Here is a 17329-nt window from a genome sequence, read left to right on the forward strand (position 1 = left end):
CTTTACAACTGGTTGTTTTATCCAGTTTTAAAAGTTTTGTCTTTAAGATGACATTTTATTTGTGATATTAACCTTTTGGCTTATTTGGTAGCTTATTGGCTGAAAGGGAAGATAGAGATATAACAAATGCACATTAACTGAAGAAGGAAAAGGCAGAAGAAAAAAGGAGTCTCATGACCAACTTGTTCTTACTGTGCAATGGAGACAACTGAGTGTGAAGTTTTGCCACACACACACCCCCCCCCCTTCAAATGTCTCATTTGGATGGCACTTGCATGGGAGAACTTCTCAATCGTTAGTGCCCAATAGCTATTGAAATCACCATGTTGTGTATGTTGCTAAAACAGTTCCAATGTATGAGGGACTCTACATTACATTACTTTTAGGAATCCAGGTTACCAGTGTAGCAGGAGATTGTGACAGCCGTGAAATCCTGTATCGTACCATTTTAGACTTGCTCCTCAAGCAACTCAGGATAGCAGCCATCTAGGGTGACCATAATGTCTGAAGGCCAGCCAGGGACACCTTTTGGGGGGGGGGGGGAAGGTAGGGGTGTGCGCGGCTGCACGCCGAAGCAGCCTGTCACTAATAACACAGGTCGAGATGCAGGACAGGAACCCGGAAGTGACCGACAGGCTGCTTCAGCGTGCCGCTGCGCCGGCCCCCTGGGCCCCACAACGATGGGACCGATGCCACAGGGACGGGCTCGAAACACTCTATGACCCCTCAAAAGAACGGCAGTCTAGCTCGCTTCCCCCGAGCCCTGCCGCCATAAGCCTCAAGGGGGCTCATTTTGCGGCATCTCCCGGCGGGAGGGTGGCAACCGCACGGGACACATATCAAATGAAAGAGGGGGCACAGGGCTATCAGAAACAGCCGGCGGAGGGAGTCGTGAGACCACCCCACTGGGAGGAAGGGAGGAGGGAGGGAAGGAAGGGAGGGAAGGAAGGAAGAAAGGAAGGAAGGAAGGAAGGAAGGGAGGGAAGGAAGGAAGGAAGGAAGGAAGGAAGGAAGGAAGGAAGGAAGGAAGGAAGGAAGGGAGGAGGGAGGGAAGGGAGGAGGGAGGGAAGGAAGGAAGGAAGAAAGGAAGGGAGGGAGGAGGGAGGGAAGGGAGGGAGGGAAGGAAGGGAGGAGGGAGGGAGGGAAGGAAGAAAGGAAGGAAGGAAGGGAGGAGGGAGGGAAGGAAGGAAGGAGGGAGGGAAGGAAGGAAGGAGGGAAGGAAGGAAGGGAGGAGGGAGGGAGGGGGGGAGGGAGGGAGGGAAGGGAGGGAGGGAGGAAGGAGGGAAGGAAGAAAGGAAGGAAGGGAGGAGGGAGGGAAGGAAGGAAGGAGGGAGGGGGGAAGGAGGGAGGGAAGGAAAGAAGGAAGGCCAGCCGCCCCCCCTCCGCCAGCCGCCCCCCCCGCTTTTGGCTTACCTTGATCCAGGGCGGTGGCGGCCTCTCCTCCGGGCTGCTGGCGGGGCTGGCGGCGGCTGCGGAGGCCGGGAAGGCGGGGGAGAGGCCGGCGCTGGTCTCTGGAGGCCTCCAGGGACCAGCGCCAGCCTCTCCGCGGGCCTCTGGAGGCCCTCCAGGGACCCGCGGGGGCCTCTCCACTGCCGGCGCTGGCCTCTGGAGGCCTCCAGGGACCGGCGCCGGCCTCTCCGCGGCCTCCGCGGGCCTCTGGAGGCCCTCCAGGGAACTGCGGGGGCCTCTCCACTGCCGGCGCTGGCCTCTGGAGGCCTCCAGGGACCAGCGCCGGCCTCTCCGCGGCCTCTGCGGGCCTCTGGAGGACCTCCAGGGACCCGCGGGGGCCTCTCCGCGGCCTCCGCGGGCCTCTGGAGGACCTCCAGGGACCCGCGGGGGCCTCTCCACTGCCGGCGCTGGCCTCTGGAGGCCTCCAAGGACCAGCGCCGGCTGCTCCGCGGCCTCTCCGCGGCCTCCGCTGGTCGCTGGAGGCCCTCCAGAGTCTCCAGCGACCAGCGGAGGCCGCGGAGAGGCCTTCGCTGGTCGGCGCTGGTCGCTGGAGGCCCTCCAGAGTCTCTGGAAGGCCTCCCGGGACCAGCGCCGGCTGCTCCGCGGCCTCCGCTGGTCGCTGGAGGCCCTCCAGAGTCTCTGGAGGGCTTTCAGCGACCAGCGAAGGCCGCGGAGAGGCCTCCGCCACCGCCGCTGGGCCCCGCGCGCGGGCGGGGAAGGTGGCGAGGGAGGGAGGGGCCGTGCGCAGGGGCGCTCCCTCTCTCCCTCGCCACCTTCCCCGCCGGCGCCCGCCGCCTCCGGGGCTGGCTAAACCGGGACCTCTAAATGGTCCCGGTATAGCCAGCCCGGGAGGCGGGAATAGGGGGCCAGAACCGGGACATTCCCGGGCGCCCGGGACGGTCTGGCCACCCTACAGCCATCACTAGGGATACCATCTTAAGCAGAATAACACACTTCTAAGTCCATTTACGACAAGAGGTGTAGAAATTTGTGACTGTTCTTAGATTATCAGAATCTTTGGGGTAAATGACATATTAGTGTTTTTAAAGAGTTGGGCCTGGATTTCCTGGGTCCAACTCAGGTTCACTGCAGGCCCACAGTGCAATGGTGGCTTCTTCTTCTTTTTGAATACCACTGTGGGTGCAGGAAGGGCTCCTGCCCCCCCATCCATTTTCCTGCACAGAAACAATGCTGGGGTGTGAGAAACTTCCCCATTTTTGCTGTTTCATGTGGAGTATTCTGTGCTCACTGCAATGGCTAGTAATAGAAACTTGATGGGTAGCAAAAACAAGGAAATAATTATCGTCCATCCACTGTTTCAGCAAGGAAAATGGCTGAGGGAGAGACGCAGGCGCCTTTCTTTCCTCTCTGCATTGGCCATTACCCATTATTATCTAGAAGTAAAGAGAGAGAGAATGAAAAAAAGAAAAACTCAGTGTCCCTTGACCACAGGGTAAGCCTGGCTTCTTCCTGCCTTCACTGTTTGCTGGACATTATCATACATATCAGTGAACTGAATGCAGGTTCAGTGGTAATTCTTGCCCCTCCTCTCATTCCTTAGTCAGGCTGGATTTCTTACTTGTTAAAGCACAGCATGGTTCATTTGTTGATGTATTCACACTCCCCCAAAAATAAGCTTTTATTTTCAAGTTCCAAACTGTTGCAGAGTCTCCAGGCTCCACCCCCGAAGTCCCCAGATATTTCCTGAGTTAGGCCTGGCAACCTTAGGTTGGACCTGTGAATACCATCGCATCTCGTTAGGTCCTTTGTGGTGAACAGAATTGCCAGCTCTGAGCTGGGAAACACCTGGAGATTTTGGGAGTGAAGCCTGGGGAGGATGGGGTTTGGGGAGGGAAGGACCTCCACATGATATAATGCCATAGAGTTCACCCTACAGATCAGCCATTTTCTCCAGGGGAACTGATCTTAGTCACCTGAAGATCAATTGTAACAGTGGGAGATCGCCATTCCATCCCCGGAGGCTGGCAACCCTAGGAAGTTTGACAGCATGAGTGCTAGCCAATCACTGCTATGCATGACAGGCTTCTCTTGCAAAACTGGCAGAACTGGTATTTGTCACACATTAATCCTAGAGAGATTGGGCTGAATGCAATAAGGACACTTTTAAACAGGGCGAATTGTTCTAAGTATGTTTCATCAGTTCTCATGCTGGGGTTTGCCAGATTCACCTTTAAAATCACTCATTAAAGAGAAGACTCAGTTTCTCCTGTTTATAATCTCCAGTGGTGCATGTGGGATCTTGCTTGCTACAAAAGACAGGGGGGGGGGGGAGAGAAACATGAGGAAGGACATGGTTCAGAGAAGCCACAGAGGTTGCATCTCCCTCTTAATCAGTAGTTTGAAGCTACAACACAAATCTCTGGCTTGCCACCTGGCAATCCTGTCATTATCCCTGTTTTTATGGGTCAAGAAGTAAAACACGGTGTCACTGCACGAGTAGCCGGGTATACCTGTGCTTAAATTAGGAACGAAATCCATCTCTAAGGCCACTGTTCTGGCCAATAATGTTAATCACTTTTCCAGACTTTATGCTGATGTTTTGTTTTGTTTATCTCATCGTTTTAATGTCATTGCTTCCTGCAAAGAATCCTGGGAATTGTATTTTGTTGATGGTGCTGAAAATTGCCTCCTAGAACTACAATACCCAGGGTTCTATGTGGAAAATGAATGTCTGTTCAGCCCATTTCTGTGTGGTGTCAATATGTGCCCTGCACCTTTTTAACATTGGGGTGAGATACTTTAGCTTGTTCAGCTATGACTGAGATGCATAATTTGGCAGTGTGCCTAGGACTTCTAGGCTGCAACCCAGAGAACATTCACTGGTACAAATGCAGCCATGTTTGTTACTCTGTGTTGCTTGGCCTCGTTCATTTCAGATCATCTCAAAATGTCCATTCCATTGCCCTCTGCTAATACTTTGATGTGTATGTTTTTCTCCTCCATCTAGGAAGAAGCCAGCTATGGCTCTAGTCCCCTTGCCATGCTGACGGATACCTGCAACAAATTTGGAAGAACTAGCCCCTCACAGGATTCACCTCCTCCAGGAAAAGCAGAGAACAATTTGGGGAAGAAACCTTATTTTTTGGGACTGGAGTCTTTTGTGCCAAAAGTCTGGGGTGCTGAAGGTATGGGAGATTCCTACACAGCCACTTTCCCTAACGGGAATGGACTGATGTCCCCGTCAGCAAGCCCACAAGCTTCCACCACTTACAACAATGACTACAGCCCCTTCTCCCACTCCTTTCCAGCCTCTCCCACATCTCAAGATCCATCATCTCTCTTGGTGTCCAAGGGCCACCCATCTCCTGACTGTCTCCCCAGTGTCTACACCTCTTTGGATATGGCGCATCCCTATGGCTCCTGGTACAAAGCTGGTATCCATCCAGGCATCTCCACCAGTTCCAGCAACCCCACAGCTTCCTGGTGGGACATGCACTCCAACAGCAATTGGTTGAGCTCTCAGCCCCAGTCAGATGGACTCCAGAGCTCCCTGCAGTCTGTGCCTAGCCAGCCTCCCATCAGCCCTCAGTTGCCGAGTTACACTTCAGAATTCACCACTTTGAACCCTGCCCCTTACCCTGCAGTGGGCATCACTTCCTCATCACACCTCCTCCCTTCTGGCCAGCATGTACTGCCGCAAGAGATGTACAAGCCCAAGCCGGTAGCCAACAACTCCCTGATGGAAGGTGGGATTGGACTCAAGTCTGGAAGAGGCGGTTCCTTCGGAAGTACAGCAGGCAGGTCTACTTGCGACTGTCCCAACTGCCAAGAGCTGGAGCGCCTCGGGGCCTCAGCAGCCAGCTTGCGGAAAAAGCCCATCCACAGCTGCCACATCCCAGGCTGCGGCAAGGTCTACGGCAAGGCCTCGCACCTCAAGGCCCATCTGCGGTGGCACACCGGGGAACGCCCCTTCGTCTGCAACTGGCTCTTCTGTGGCAAGCGATTCACCCGCTCAGACGAGCTGGAACGCCATGTCCGTACTCACACCCGGGAGAAGAAATTCACCTGCCTGCTTTGCAACAAGCGCTTCACGCGTAGCGATCACCTCAGCAAACATCAGAAAACCCACAACGAGATGGGAGTGGGCAAGCCCCCCGATGGCGAAGGGGAACGGGAGGAGGCTGCCACAGTGGCTGGTTCCCCTTCTACTGCCATGCAGGACAGCCTGCCAGGAGAGGAGAAAGATGCTACCAGTCCAGAGCAGAGCAGCCTGCTAGAAATCTAGTCTTTCTCCTACACCACCACTGCCGCCCTTACAAAACGTCTCTCGTCTAAATAATTTATTTCTTGGGGCCAATGCAGACACAGAAGCTGTTGGGTCTTTCTGTCCAGACCAGACATGTTGCCAAACATCCCTCCCTCTTAATTCCTGAAGCAAACTTGGCTGGGGTATCAGAAGGTCCGTGACTTTGTGACTGAAGTCACAAGTATCAGAATCTGAAGCTAAATCTCTGATCGTTCTCTGCATTGTTAATAGCCAAAGCCTCTGCCTTGGTTTCTTGTTATATGTGTTATTTCAAAAGATTGAACGGGACATTTAAGGAGATGCCAATCTGCGGTTAGCCTGTCTAGGGGGTTAGCTGACTGGTGGGCAAGGCAAAATTGAAGTAGGGTTTTCTCAGGGTATGTTTAGGAATCACTTTCCATCTGGTGTAGCCTGCGAGGAGCATTCAGTCTGGAGCAATTCTCCTTTAAAACCTTGAAGCAAGCAGGCGTTCAGGTCTGCTTAGCAGCAGGTGGAAAGAGGAAGGAAAGAAGCTTGGGCTGCTTCACGACTAGGGTTGGGAGTACCTGCATCCACAGAGCATAGCCCTGGCTTTAGAAGTGTTAAATAAGCATGCACAGTCTTCAGCCTGGGACATGACAAACGGGCTTGACAGGTCCCAATCTTAAAGGAGCTCCTGTAGCTTTCAGAGCTGCATAGGAAAGTAGATTCCTCCAGACGATGCACAATGCCCTGAGGATGAGAAAAGCCACCTCAGACAAAACTCTGCCCTCCATGATGCTCTTAAAGCCACACTAGCCTTCCCAAGGGAAGGGTAATAGGAAGCAGGACAGGTAGGTGGTTCACAAAGGAAAACAAAATCCTGCAGAAGATATAAACATTTATAAAAATTCGGGGCCCACTGCTCTGTGCCATTCCATTTACACATTTTGAATTAGACAGTAGCAAATCTAGGGTTAGTTCAGGAGATAGTTTTGAAAGGGGAGGTGTGGGTGTCCAGTTTTACATCCATTCTCAGCTGTGTACACATAATATGGGTTGTATTCTGCTCCAGTCCCTATCCCATCCCTGTCTGTTGATGTGAGATCAGTGAAAAACCTATACAGTCCAGACCAAGGACTGTGTAAGTTTTTACACAGACATATCTGTATATCAGAATTTTGCAGGTGTCAGCTGTATCAGGGGTTAGCGTGAGAACCAAAGCTGTGTATAAATGTGCCCTGATTGGGGCAGGGGAACATGATCCTGTATGGTTAAGCAAGACCATTCTCCCATTGAAATAAATAAAAAGAGCTAATGTACAACAAAGAGGTCAAGAGGGTTGGGAAGAAACCAAGGTCCAACCACTCTGCAGTAAAGAAGGGGCTGCAAGCTGTCCCCCAAAGGTGCTATGGGGCCCTTGGATTTTCCTCTCCCCATGTATTTAATCTAGAAGTATATTTATGCCTTAAATTATGGTGACAAATTATCAGAAAAGAGGAGGTCCCCGGGTTCTCCAAGAGGCCTTTTTGACATGAGGTGTCCTTTACCGAATCAGGGGTTGTCTCTCTGTTAATCGGAGGACTTTCTTTGTGCAAAAGAGCATATTTGCCGTGTGTCCTCTCTCTTTCTCTCGCTTTGTGTGATGAAAGAAATGACTATGTTAAATCTTGAAACGCTTTTCATTTCTGTTTTGTTGTGTGTGTTTTGGAAAAAAAATATCCATCATGATTTGAAAACCCTTGTTCATTTCAGGTTGTCAGTTGCCAGATGTGCTCATGGGGAGGGGGGTGTTTGATTTTAGTTTAAGATACTGACAAGTGGACCGGGGTTTTTGCAGGGATGGGTACCAATTGACACAGGCCCCTATTGTTTTGGGGCATTATTTGCTTCCTAATGATCCATATTCTGTGGATTTATGCAGCTAAACTGCTTTCATACTCCTTTGATCTGCTTACTCCTATATCCAGGTCAAGGCTGCCAGATTTATGGAGGGACTACATGTTATGCTGAACAAGGGGCTGCTGCCAAAAATGGCATCCCTGAGTCATCATCTTCCCTTCTCTTCTGCAAAATTTAGGCACTCTCGCTTATGTTGTGACATCATCATATTATGCATTTCTAGGGCTGCCAACTTCCAGGTGGTGGATGGAGATCCCCTGGGAGTGTAACTGAACTCCAGACAATAGAAATCAGTTCACCTGGAGACAGTTGCCCTTTTGGAAGGTGGGACTCTATGGCATTATACTCACTTGAAGCCCCTCCCCTCTCCAAACCCTGTCCTCCTCAGCCTCCAGCCCCAAAATCTCCAGGTATTTTCCAACAAGGAGCTAGCAACTCTATGCATTTCCCTGGCTTGGTGTAATTGGCTAGAAGAGGTGAGGGAACATGATGTGGTGACATCACATATATAAAAGTGCCTAACTGTCTCAGCAAGAGCAGGGTATTATTAAGCAATAAAACCTGATATAATTCTGCATTTGTGTAAAAGAAGGACACACAGTGTCAGCATCAGAAGGGCACAAATCGCCCTAAATATTGCCTGCACTGTGCCGCATTCTAATGGAAATTCTTTTGTTTTTAAAACCATTTGGATTTTGCTTGTTTTTAATTTAATGAAAAATAAAATGTAAGCTATGTTGGGGGGGAGCCTTAAAAACTTGGTCTTTATGTTCAGAGAAAAATACAGTCTGGTGCTCTGTACCATGATTTGAATAAAATTGCACTCATACTGTCTGAAATGTTTCTGGGCAATGGATTTATAATTGCTGAACAGCCTCACAGGTGAGCATGAGGCCCATATTTATTTTAAATGAAGCTCAGAATAGTTTGACGTACTAGTCAGAATAATAAAGAAAATTTAAATTAGCATTAAAATCAGAAGAATGCCCACTACTAGTGGTCTTTCTTTGCAACGGAACCTGCAGGACTGTGGAGTTATCACAGCCCGTCAGACTGTGCCCCACCATCCAGACACAAAATATTGTATGAAAACAAACCACATGGCTTACCCAGCTCCATGACCAGGTCACCTTGAATTTTGCCCCACCCACCCACCTAGCAGCAGCTCTCTGTATCTACAGGGGAATGTGGGGGTGTTTTTGAGGACAGCCACTGGCAGAATATGGATAGTGGACTGCTAGCATATTTCAGGTGGACCACCTGGTGTCTTCTCAGTGTTGGAATCTTTCCTGGTCCAACTTGGTCCAATCCCAAGTTATTTTGCACCCCCATCCTTTCTTCAGGGAGCTCAGAACAGCATGCCTAATTTTCCTGTACTGCGTTTTATCCTCACAACAGCCCTGTGAGGTAGGTTAGGCTGAGAAAGAGAATGATGGTCCAGAGGCTACCCAGCAAGCTTCAGGGCAAAGTGGGGATTTGAATCTGAATCTTGAAGACCGTAGTAGTCCAACACACTACCCACTATGTCATGCTGGCTCTTAAGCAAGTGTCTCTTAACACTGATTAACTGTGAAAAGTTCTTGTGTGCTCTTGTTTTATAAACTAACTATATACTCACAAAACCAGAGGAATTCTAGCTGAGAAAGTCAAGCAGCACTTTGGAGAAGTGCATACAAATTTCCTAAATAGTATTTACACCATACAAGACTGAAGTCATTCCATCTAGGGCACATTCTTTGTTCGCAATAGGCAATAGTGAGACTAGCGTGAGGTTATGGTTGCCAACTTCCAGGTGGTCAATACAAGTAAGGGTTTCAGCAAACAAACACACTGCTGAAAAAATGGGAACCCAAACAGGTCCCTTATTACATGCAAATCTTATACACTTCTAAAATTTTTCAATTATATATTTAATATAACATCAATATATAAAGGTAATGGAAGACAGTTCCATACATATGTAACCTCTTCCTCATCCTGGAGAAACTGAAATAAACTTAAGTTACAGTCCCTGTTGGCATCCATCCAGGGCCAGCGCATAGGAGTAGGCGAGGTAGGCAGCCGCCTATGGCGCCACCTCGTCACAGGTGCAGGGGGTGGGTGCCCCCCCCCCTCTGCTTGTGCTGACCCTGAGAGTGTGCAGCGTTCTTCCTTCACTCCAACTGCTTTGGAGGGAGCTGAGCAGGGGCCACGGGGTGCATTGTCTCTGCTCCGAGCAATTGGAGTGAAGAAACACCCCCAGCGCCTCCTGCTCATCTCCCTCCAAAGCGGGAGAGGGCTGCTGGGCAGGGGTTATGTGGGGTATTCTTCGCACCAGGCCTCAGATTCAGTGGGAGCTCACAGGAGTGCAGCTCCTGAACCTTCTGAGAGTTCCTCCTCCTCCTTCTGAGAGTTCCACCTCCTTGTCCATTGAATAGTATAGCAGCTGCATAACAATCCCTTGATGAGCTCCACCACCTATCTTTCTGCAAAACGACCCCTGCTTCGCACCAGTCACTCGGAGCAAAGAAACAATGCCCCCTGCAGTCCCTGCTCATCTCTCTCCAAAGCAGGAGAGAGCTGTTGGGCAAGGGGCGAACCATGTGCCATTGCAATAACATCGCTTCCCGGTGATGTCATTGTGCTGCATGAGCTTCACGTGTGTGATTATAGGTCACGGGGAGGGGGGCGGTGCAGGGTTAGGGTTAGTGCTGGGGCTGCATCCACTGTATCAGAGCTTCAGTGGTGCAATGCTTTGTTGCTCCCATGGTTCAATAATCCTTAACAGCTGAACAGTCCCACAGGCAATGGTAACTTTCAATCAACAGGTAAAGTCACTTCCACCTGTACATATGAAGACTGAATAAAGAAACATGGATCAACGCTTATTCTTCTTTGTATATGATTTCTTATCCCAAAGAAGAATAAGCGTTGATCTATGTTTAATTTATTTCTGTGGCTCCGAATAAGGGATTATTGAACTGTGGGAGCAACAAAGTGAGGTCTGCTGCTTCCCAGTACCAAAGAACAATTCACCCTAGAACATGCCCCAGAATCTTCTGCAACACAGAACAATTTTCTGCAGGAGCCATGCACAAGGTCCTCGAGAAACACCAATGCGGGAAAGTCTTGCCCTGTGCTATGCTCGCACCCTGGCAAATGCTAAATAAATTATCAGTGATTAAAAACTGTTAAAATAACATCAAATGGTAAATGCAAATATGATGGGCTACCAAACTCAGATATCTAAGTATTAGGAGAATATTGGGGGGGGGGGGGTGTCAATCAGCCAGTGAACAGCTAGAGACTATTCAGCATCAATTTTCCCAAAGGAGAATCTGGGGGAGAAAATCTGTACGTCTTCCACACAGGATAAAATCCCTGCATACAGAAAAGCAGAATTATCAAGGAGAAAACTAAGCTAGAACTTTCCCCTCTGATATCTAGGTTTCTTAGTGCAGGGCAGAGAGACCAGGTTTTAGGTGGGGCCTGGGTATCCTCCAGAAATACAGCTCATCTCCAGGCTACAGAGATCAATTCCCCTGGAGAAAATGGCTGCTTTGGAGGGTGGATTTTATGACATTGTACCTCACTGTGGGCCCTGTCCTTTCTGGGCTCCACCCCCAGATCTCTAGGACTTTCCCAACCAGGATCTTGCAACCCTACCCCCTCCATCCCTTGCCAGTGTACAGGGGGGATCTGACAACTCCAGTGCAGTGAGAGTTTTTATACAGATATGGAAGAGCATTCAGTCACACAAGTCACCACCAGTGCTCCCTTTAAACTGCTGAGTCTTGCGAGCAAAAATTCTACTTTGTGAGCTACTGGCATTAAAGTCATGAGGTACTGCATAAATTAGTTTGCTCTGGTGTAAGGTTGCCAGCCTCCAGATGGGGCCTGGAGCTCTCCCACTTTTACAACTGATCTCCAGCTGGCAGAGATCAGCTCCCCTGGAGAAAATGGCTACTTTGAAGTCTGGACTCTAGCATTACACCATGGTGAGGCCCCTCCCCTCCCCTAACCCCACCTTCTCCTGGATCCACCCCCAATGTCTCCTGGCATTTTTCAACCTGTCAAACCTACTCTGGGGCCATTTTTCCTGAGCTAAAAATGTGTGAGTTGGAGGCTAAAAAACTGTGAACTAGCTCACACTAACTCAGCTTAGAGGAACACTGGTCATCACCAGATGTCTGAAGGAGCACTGTCCTGCATTTGCAGTTTAATTAACTAGTCTTAACTGGAGTCTTGTGAAGTTTCTTTGACAGAAGATAATAACATTGTTTCTGCAGCGTGCCCTAGGGTTGCCAAGTCCAATTCAAGAAATATCTGGGGACTTTGGGGGCAGAGCCAGGAGACTTTGGGAGTGGAGCCAGGAGACATTGGGAGAGGCAGAGGACTTTCACATTTCCTGCTGTTAGATCCTTTAACTGGAGAGGCCAGGGATTGAATCTGGGACCTTCTGTATGGGAGTGGAGCTAAGAACAAGGGTGTGACAAGCATAACTGAACTCCAAGGGAGTTCTGGCCATCACATTTAAAGTGACAGCACACCTTTTAAAATGCCTTTTTTTCATAGGAAATAATGAAGGAAAGGGGCAACATCTTTTGGGGCTCACAGAATTGGACCCCCTGGTCCAATCGTTTTGAAACTTGGGGGGTATTTTGGGGAGAGGCACTAGATGCTATACGAAAAATTTGGTGCCTCTACCTCAAAGCATAGCACCCCCCAGAGCCCCCAATACCTGCAGATCAATTCCCCATTATTCCCTATGGGAATCATTCTCCATAGGGAATAATCGAGTGCCCAGGAGACATTTCCCTCCCCCACCCACGCTTTCTAAAGCAGGGGGAGGGCCTCCAAGCCAGGGAATCCGCTGCCCCCTCCCTCTCTCTCACACACAAATACTTACTGGGTCTTATTCCTGCAGAACTTTCCTTCATCTAAAAACAAAAGCAAACAAAGGGAGGGGCTGTTCTCCGAAGCCCTTCCTGTTTCCTGCTCAGCCTTAAAGGCACATATTTTAAAAACGGACCTGCAGGAGCTCTAAAACTACATGGTAATTATGGGGGGTGGGGCTTCCCCCATCGGACAGCTGGCTGGGAGCCAGGAGAAGCCTGTAAAAATGGGGGATCCCCCGCTGGGACCTGAGGATTGGGAAGCCTAGCGTGCCCCAATTAACAGTTGGGCTAGCGCATTACAAACTAGATTGAATTTCCAAATGTCACAATCACCCTCACATAATGCAATTCAGTCATCCCAAATTAAGATTATCCTAGGCCAGGAATAATAGTTCGTGGGTTTGTTTCTTCCCAATGTTTGCCCCTCCTCCATTTTATCCTCATGATAACCCTGCGAGGTAAATTAGGTTTTAGAGTCTGTGGCTGACCCAAGGTCACCCCACAAACTTCCACAGCAGAAGGGGGCAGGTTAGAAACTGGGCCATCCAGATTCTAGTCTCACCATGCTGAAGCCCCCTCCCAAACAGAAACACCCCAGAATCAGTTACCTTGTTTGTAGGTAACCTTGGTGGCTAAGGGGCAAGCATACCTCTAGAGGTCAGTGAGGGGCCATGTAAGATTCCCCTCTCTTTAGTTCCCACGGCAGGGAGCGATTCACACTCCCACTGGGTAATCACCATAAAGCCCCTGAGATGTTATTCGGGAAATTGTGACTACGGGAGCTCTCAGCCCCCCATGAGTCCCCTTGGAACAAAGGCCTTCTGTCAGCGGGGCTTTCGCAAGGGCACAATGGACCTTTGTGAAGAGACAAGCTCCCATCAGAAGAAGCAGCAATTACAGCTAACACCAGCCGACCAGGGACTTTTAACTCCTCAAGATTTGCAATATTGTCCAAACTCGGCCTGAAAGGAATGAGGTGACCTCCTTCTCCCTCCCAGGTACTCTCGCTTCCATATAATCTTAGCTTTTAACTGTACACAAATGGCCTCTGAGAAGGCAGGCCCCTCCTAGGCCGCAATTTACCTGAAAGGTTGCTGTTGTGTTGTAGTGTTGAAAAGGGAACGTGATTTTATGTGGAAAGGGAACTGATTTTTCTCCAGAAATGCCACTGCAGTTAGCATAGGCACCTGGTACTGGCGAGCCAGTGTGGTGTAGTAGTTAGAGTGTTGGAGCAGCAAATGGGAGACCTCGGTTCAAATCCCCACTCTGCTAGGTGACCTTGGGCCAGTCATGCACTCTCAACCTAACCCACTTCAGAGGTTGTATTGCCAGCCTCAGGATGGTGGCTGGAGATCTCCTGGTGAGGGAGAACAGTTCCCTGGAAAAAATGGCTGCTTTGGAAGGTAGACTTTATGGTATTATGTTGGTCTGATCTTGCCATAGAGCTGTCATCAGTGTGGAAGGTGAGGGGAAGCCCTGTCCCTTTACTAGAGGCTTAATAGGATGTACTTTAGCAGATGATTTTATTTTCTTCCATGCCATGAAAAGCTTCCACTGGGAAGGGATGTGGCTCAGTGGTAGATAGGGATGCCAGCCTATTCCCTGGAATTACATCTCATCTCCAGACTACAGAGATCAGTTCCCCTGGAGAAAATGTATGCTTTGGAAGGTAGACTCTATGGCATTGTTCCACACCAGTGTCCCTGTCCTCCCCAGGCTCCATCCCCAAATATCCAGGGGTTTCCCAACTTGGATCTGGTAACCCTACCCTTCCATCTCCCACCAGTTGCTGTGGGGACCTGACAACCCTAGTTGTAAAGCATCTTCTTGGCATACAGAAGGTCCCAGATTCAATCCCTGGCATCTCCAGTTAAAGGATCTAACAGCAGGAAATGTGAAAGTCCTCTGCCTGCTACCTTGGAGAACAGCTGCCAATCTGAGTAGTTGATGGACCAGGGGTCTGATTCAGTATAGGGCCGCTTCATGTGTCCATGTGTCTACCTTCCTTTTCCACACATTAAGCCTCATTAAAGGGAAAGGGCATTTTTCTCCAGGCCTGTTGGCAAGGCCACTAGACACTTGGTCATTGTGCCAGCCTCCCTATGACCCCATTCACATGGACAGCAATTTCACTTAGACAAATCCTCAAGATTATAGAATGAGGATGAGGAGGATTGTTGTTCCTGTTTGTACAGAGAGTGTTCCATGTGCAAATGTCCAAATGGCCCCAAATAAACAGAAGAGGAGGAGGAGATTGGATTTATACCCTGCCCTTACAACCCAAAGGAGTCTCAGAGTGGCTTACAATCTCCTTTCCCTTCCCCTCCCCACAACAGCCCATGAAGCAGGTGGAGCTGAGAGAGCTCTGACAGAAATTGCTCTTTAGAGGAACAGCTCTGTGAGAACTTGTGACTGACTTAAGGCCACATCAGCAGGTACATGTGGAGGAGAAGTGGGGACTCAAACCTGGTTCTCCCAGATAAGAGTCTGCACATTTAACCACTACATTAAACTGCATCTCTCATGGCGGGTGGAGGGGAAGTATGCAGGAGAAAATCTTGGCTTTTAGAAATAGCCACTTGTCTCCCTTTAAACATGTGTAAACCAAGAACTGCATATGCCCCCTGCCCTCACATGCCTCCACCTGCTGGAAGCAAACAGCACAGTGCTGGTTAAGGACAGGTGTTAGGCTCAAAGAAAAGCAAATGACCAAACAGGGGCCTAAAGAAGTGTGTATATCCTCCAAGCTTGGTGTAGTGGTTGTGTGTGGACTCTTATCTGGGAGAACTAGGGTTGCCAAGTCCAATTCAAGAAATATCTGGGGACTTTGGGGGTGGAGCCAGGAGACATTAGGGGTGGAGCCAAGATCAAGGCTGTGACAAGCATAATTAAACTCCAAAGGGAGTCCTGGCCATCACATTTAAAGGGACGGCACACCTTTTCAATGCCTTCCTTCCATAGGAAATAATGAAGGATAGGGGCACCTTCTTTGGGTGCTCATAGAATTGGACCCCCTGGTCCAATCTTTTTGAAACTTGGGGGGTACTTTGGGGAGAGGCACTAGATGCTATGCTGAAAATTTAGTGCCTCTACCCCCAAAAACGGCCCCTCAGAGCCCCAGATACCCATGGATCAATTCTCCATGATTTTCTATGGGAATAAACCTCTCTAGAGAATAGCAGAGTTCCCAGCAGACATTTCCCTCCCCCCTCCGCCCCCTGCTTTCTGACGACCCTGAAGCCGGGGGAGGGCCTCCAAACCGGGGGATCCCCTGCCCCCACCTGGGGATTGGCAACCCTCGTTTCCCACCCTGGAAGAGACATTCAGGAGCCCGCTCCGGCCACCCCTCCCTGATTAGCAGAAATGCCAACCTTCAGGTGGACGCTGGAAATCTCCCACAATGATCATGGATCAATTCTGCTGGAGAAAACGCAGCTCCAGACGGCACCACTGCTCCTGGGCCGGCCCTTGCTGGTTTTGTTTCCATGGCAGCAGCCTGCCTCCCTCGCCCCAAAACGCCCGCCAAAATTCTAATCCTAGCCCCGCCCCCTACTGTCCGCTGCCCCCAAGAGGTGGGAAGAAAGCCCACCTCCGCGTCCTCTCAAGTGCGCATGCGCTCGCAGCACCCGCCTCCGTATCGGCAGAGGCTGTTAAGGGTAACCCTGGAACGTCACTTCTGTCGTCCAGTTTAAGGGAAAAGGGGGAAATGGAGAGGTAGAAAAATGGAACTAGACAACTTTCCATTTCTTGCACGCCGCCGGAGTATGCAAAGGGAGCGGTGGTGCTTGAAGTCTGTATGGTTTCGGCCCCCTTTCATCCTGTCATTCCTCCTGGGTTCAGCTCAGAGCCGGAAGTGCTTCTCAGGGAAAAAACTCCACCGCTGTGAGTGGCGACCTCTAGCGGCCAATGCTTGAACTGGCTGACCCCATCTCGGAGGAGCAGCTACGGTGAGCGGACGTCCACTCCGAGATGGGGCGGCTCGCCACGCTCCTTGGTGCCGTTTCCCCCCTCCCCCCGCTTCCATTTTTTTGGGGAGCGGGGGAAGAGGCTGGAAATCCTGGGGTCCCCCGCCAGGGCGGGAGGGTTGGGAAGCCTAGGGAGAACTGGATTTGATTCCCCACTCCTCTATTTGCAGTTGCTGGGAGGGGTGGCCTTCGGTCAGCCAAAGCTCTGGCAGAGGTTGTCCTTGAAAGGGCAGCTGCTGTGAGAGTCCTCTCAGCCCCACCCACCTCACAGGGTGTCTGTTGTGGGGGAGGAAGGTAAAGGAGATTGTGAGCCGCTCTGAGACTCTGAGATTCAGAGTGGAGGCTGGGCTATAAATCCAGTATCTTCTTCTTCTTCTGAAGCCCATGGGCGAAGGCTTTCTGCTGTTTAAAAGGCTGAGGGGGCTGAGAGAACTGACCTAAGAAAGCACATTTCTTAGGGGTGCCAGCAGGCCAGGAGAAAAGAAGTTCTGTTCCTTTGATGGGTTGTTATTTACTAGGTGATGTTATTTCCCTCCACCCCTAGAAAAGCTTAAACTGCCCATTTTCTGATGACAAGCCTCTGGTAAAAGAACAGAACATTTTAGTTCAGGCCTGTTGGCAACCCCACATAAGATTTCCAACTCTAAGTTGGAAAATTTCTGGTATTTGGGGGTGGAGCCTACAGAGAATGGGGTCTGAGGAGAAGAGGGACCTCAGCAGGGTTGCGATGCCACAGAGTGGACCTTCAAAGCTGCCATTTTCTCCAGGGAAACTGATCTCTGTGGTCTGGAGATGAGTTGTAATTCTGAGATAACTCCAGGTTCTCAGTCCATCCCCCCCCCCCACATGATCCTTTGAACAGCTGTGGGGAAAGCCCCTCTACCCCAGTTTAAAGGTCTGATTTGACAGCA

The 17329-nt window shown here is 50.2% G+C and overlaps 2 protein-coding genes across 3 annotated transcripts in view; one reads left to right on the top strand and one right to left on the bottom strand.

Annotated features, from left to right (window-relative positions):
- The window catches only part of SP7 (Sp7 transcription factor), a 49550-nt gene extending 43855 nt beyond the window's left edge, over positions 1–5695 (top strand). For both annotated transcript variants that reach the window (XM_060253124.1, XM_060253125.1), the window contains exon 2: positions 4418–5695. In XM_060253124.1, the coding sequence (XP_060109107.1) occupies positions 4418–5695 (1278 nt within the window). The remainder of the gene's footprint in view (positions 1–4417) is intronic.
- The window catches only part of METTL1 (methyltransferase 1, tRNA methylguanosine), a 1067043-nt gene that overhangs the window by 204308 nt on the left and 845406 nt on the right, over positions 1–17329 (bottom strand). The window lies entirely within an intron of this gene.

The sequence above is a fragment of the Heteronotia binoei genome, chromosome 13 (genome assembly GCF_032191835.1).
Source record: "Heteronotia binoei isolate CCM8104 ecotype False Entrance Well chromosome 13, APGP_CSIRO_Hbin_v1, whole genome shotgun sequence".
NCBI classification, from domain to species: Eukaryota; Metazoa; Chordata; class Lepidosauria; order Squamata; family Gekkonidae; genus Heteronotia; species Heteronotia binoei.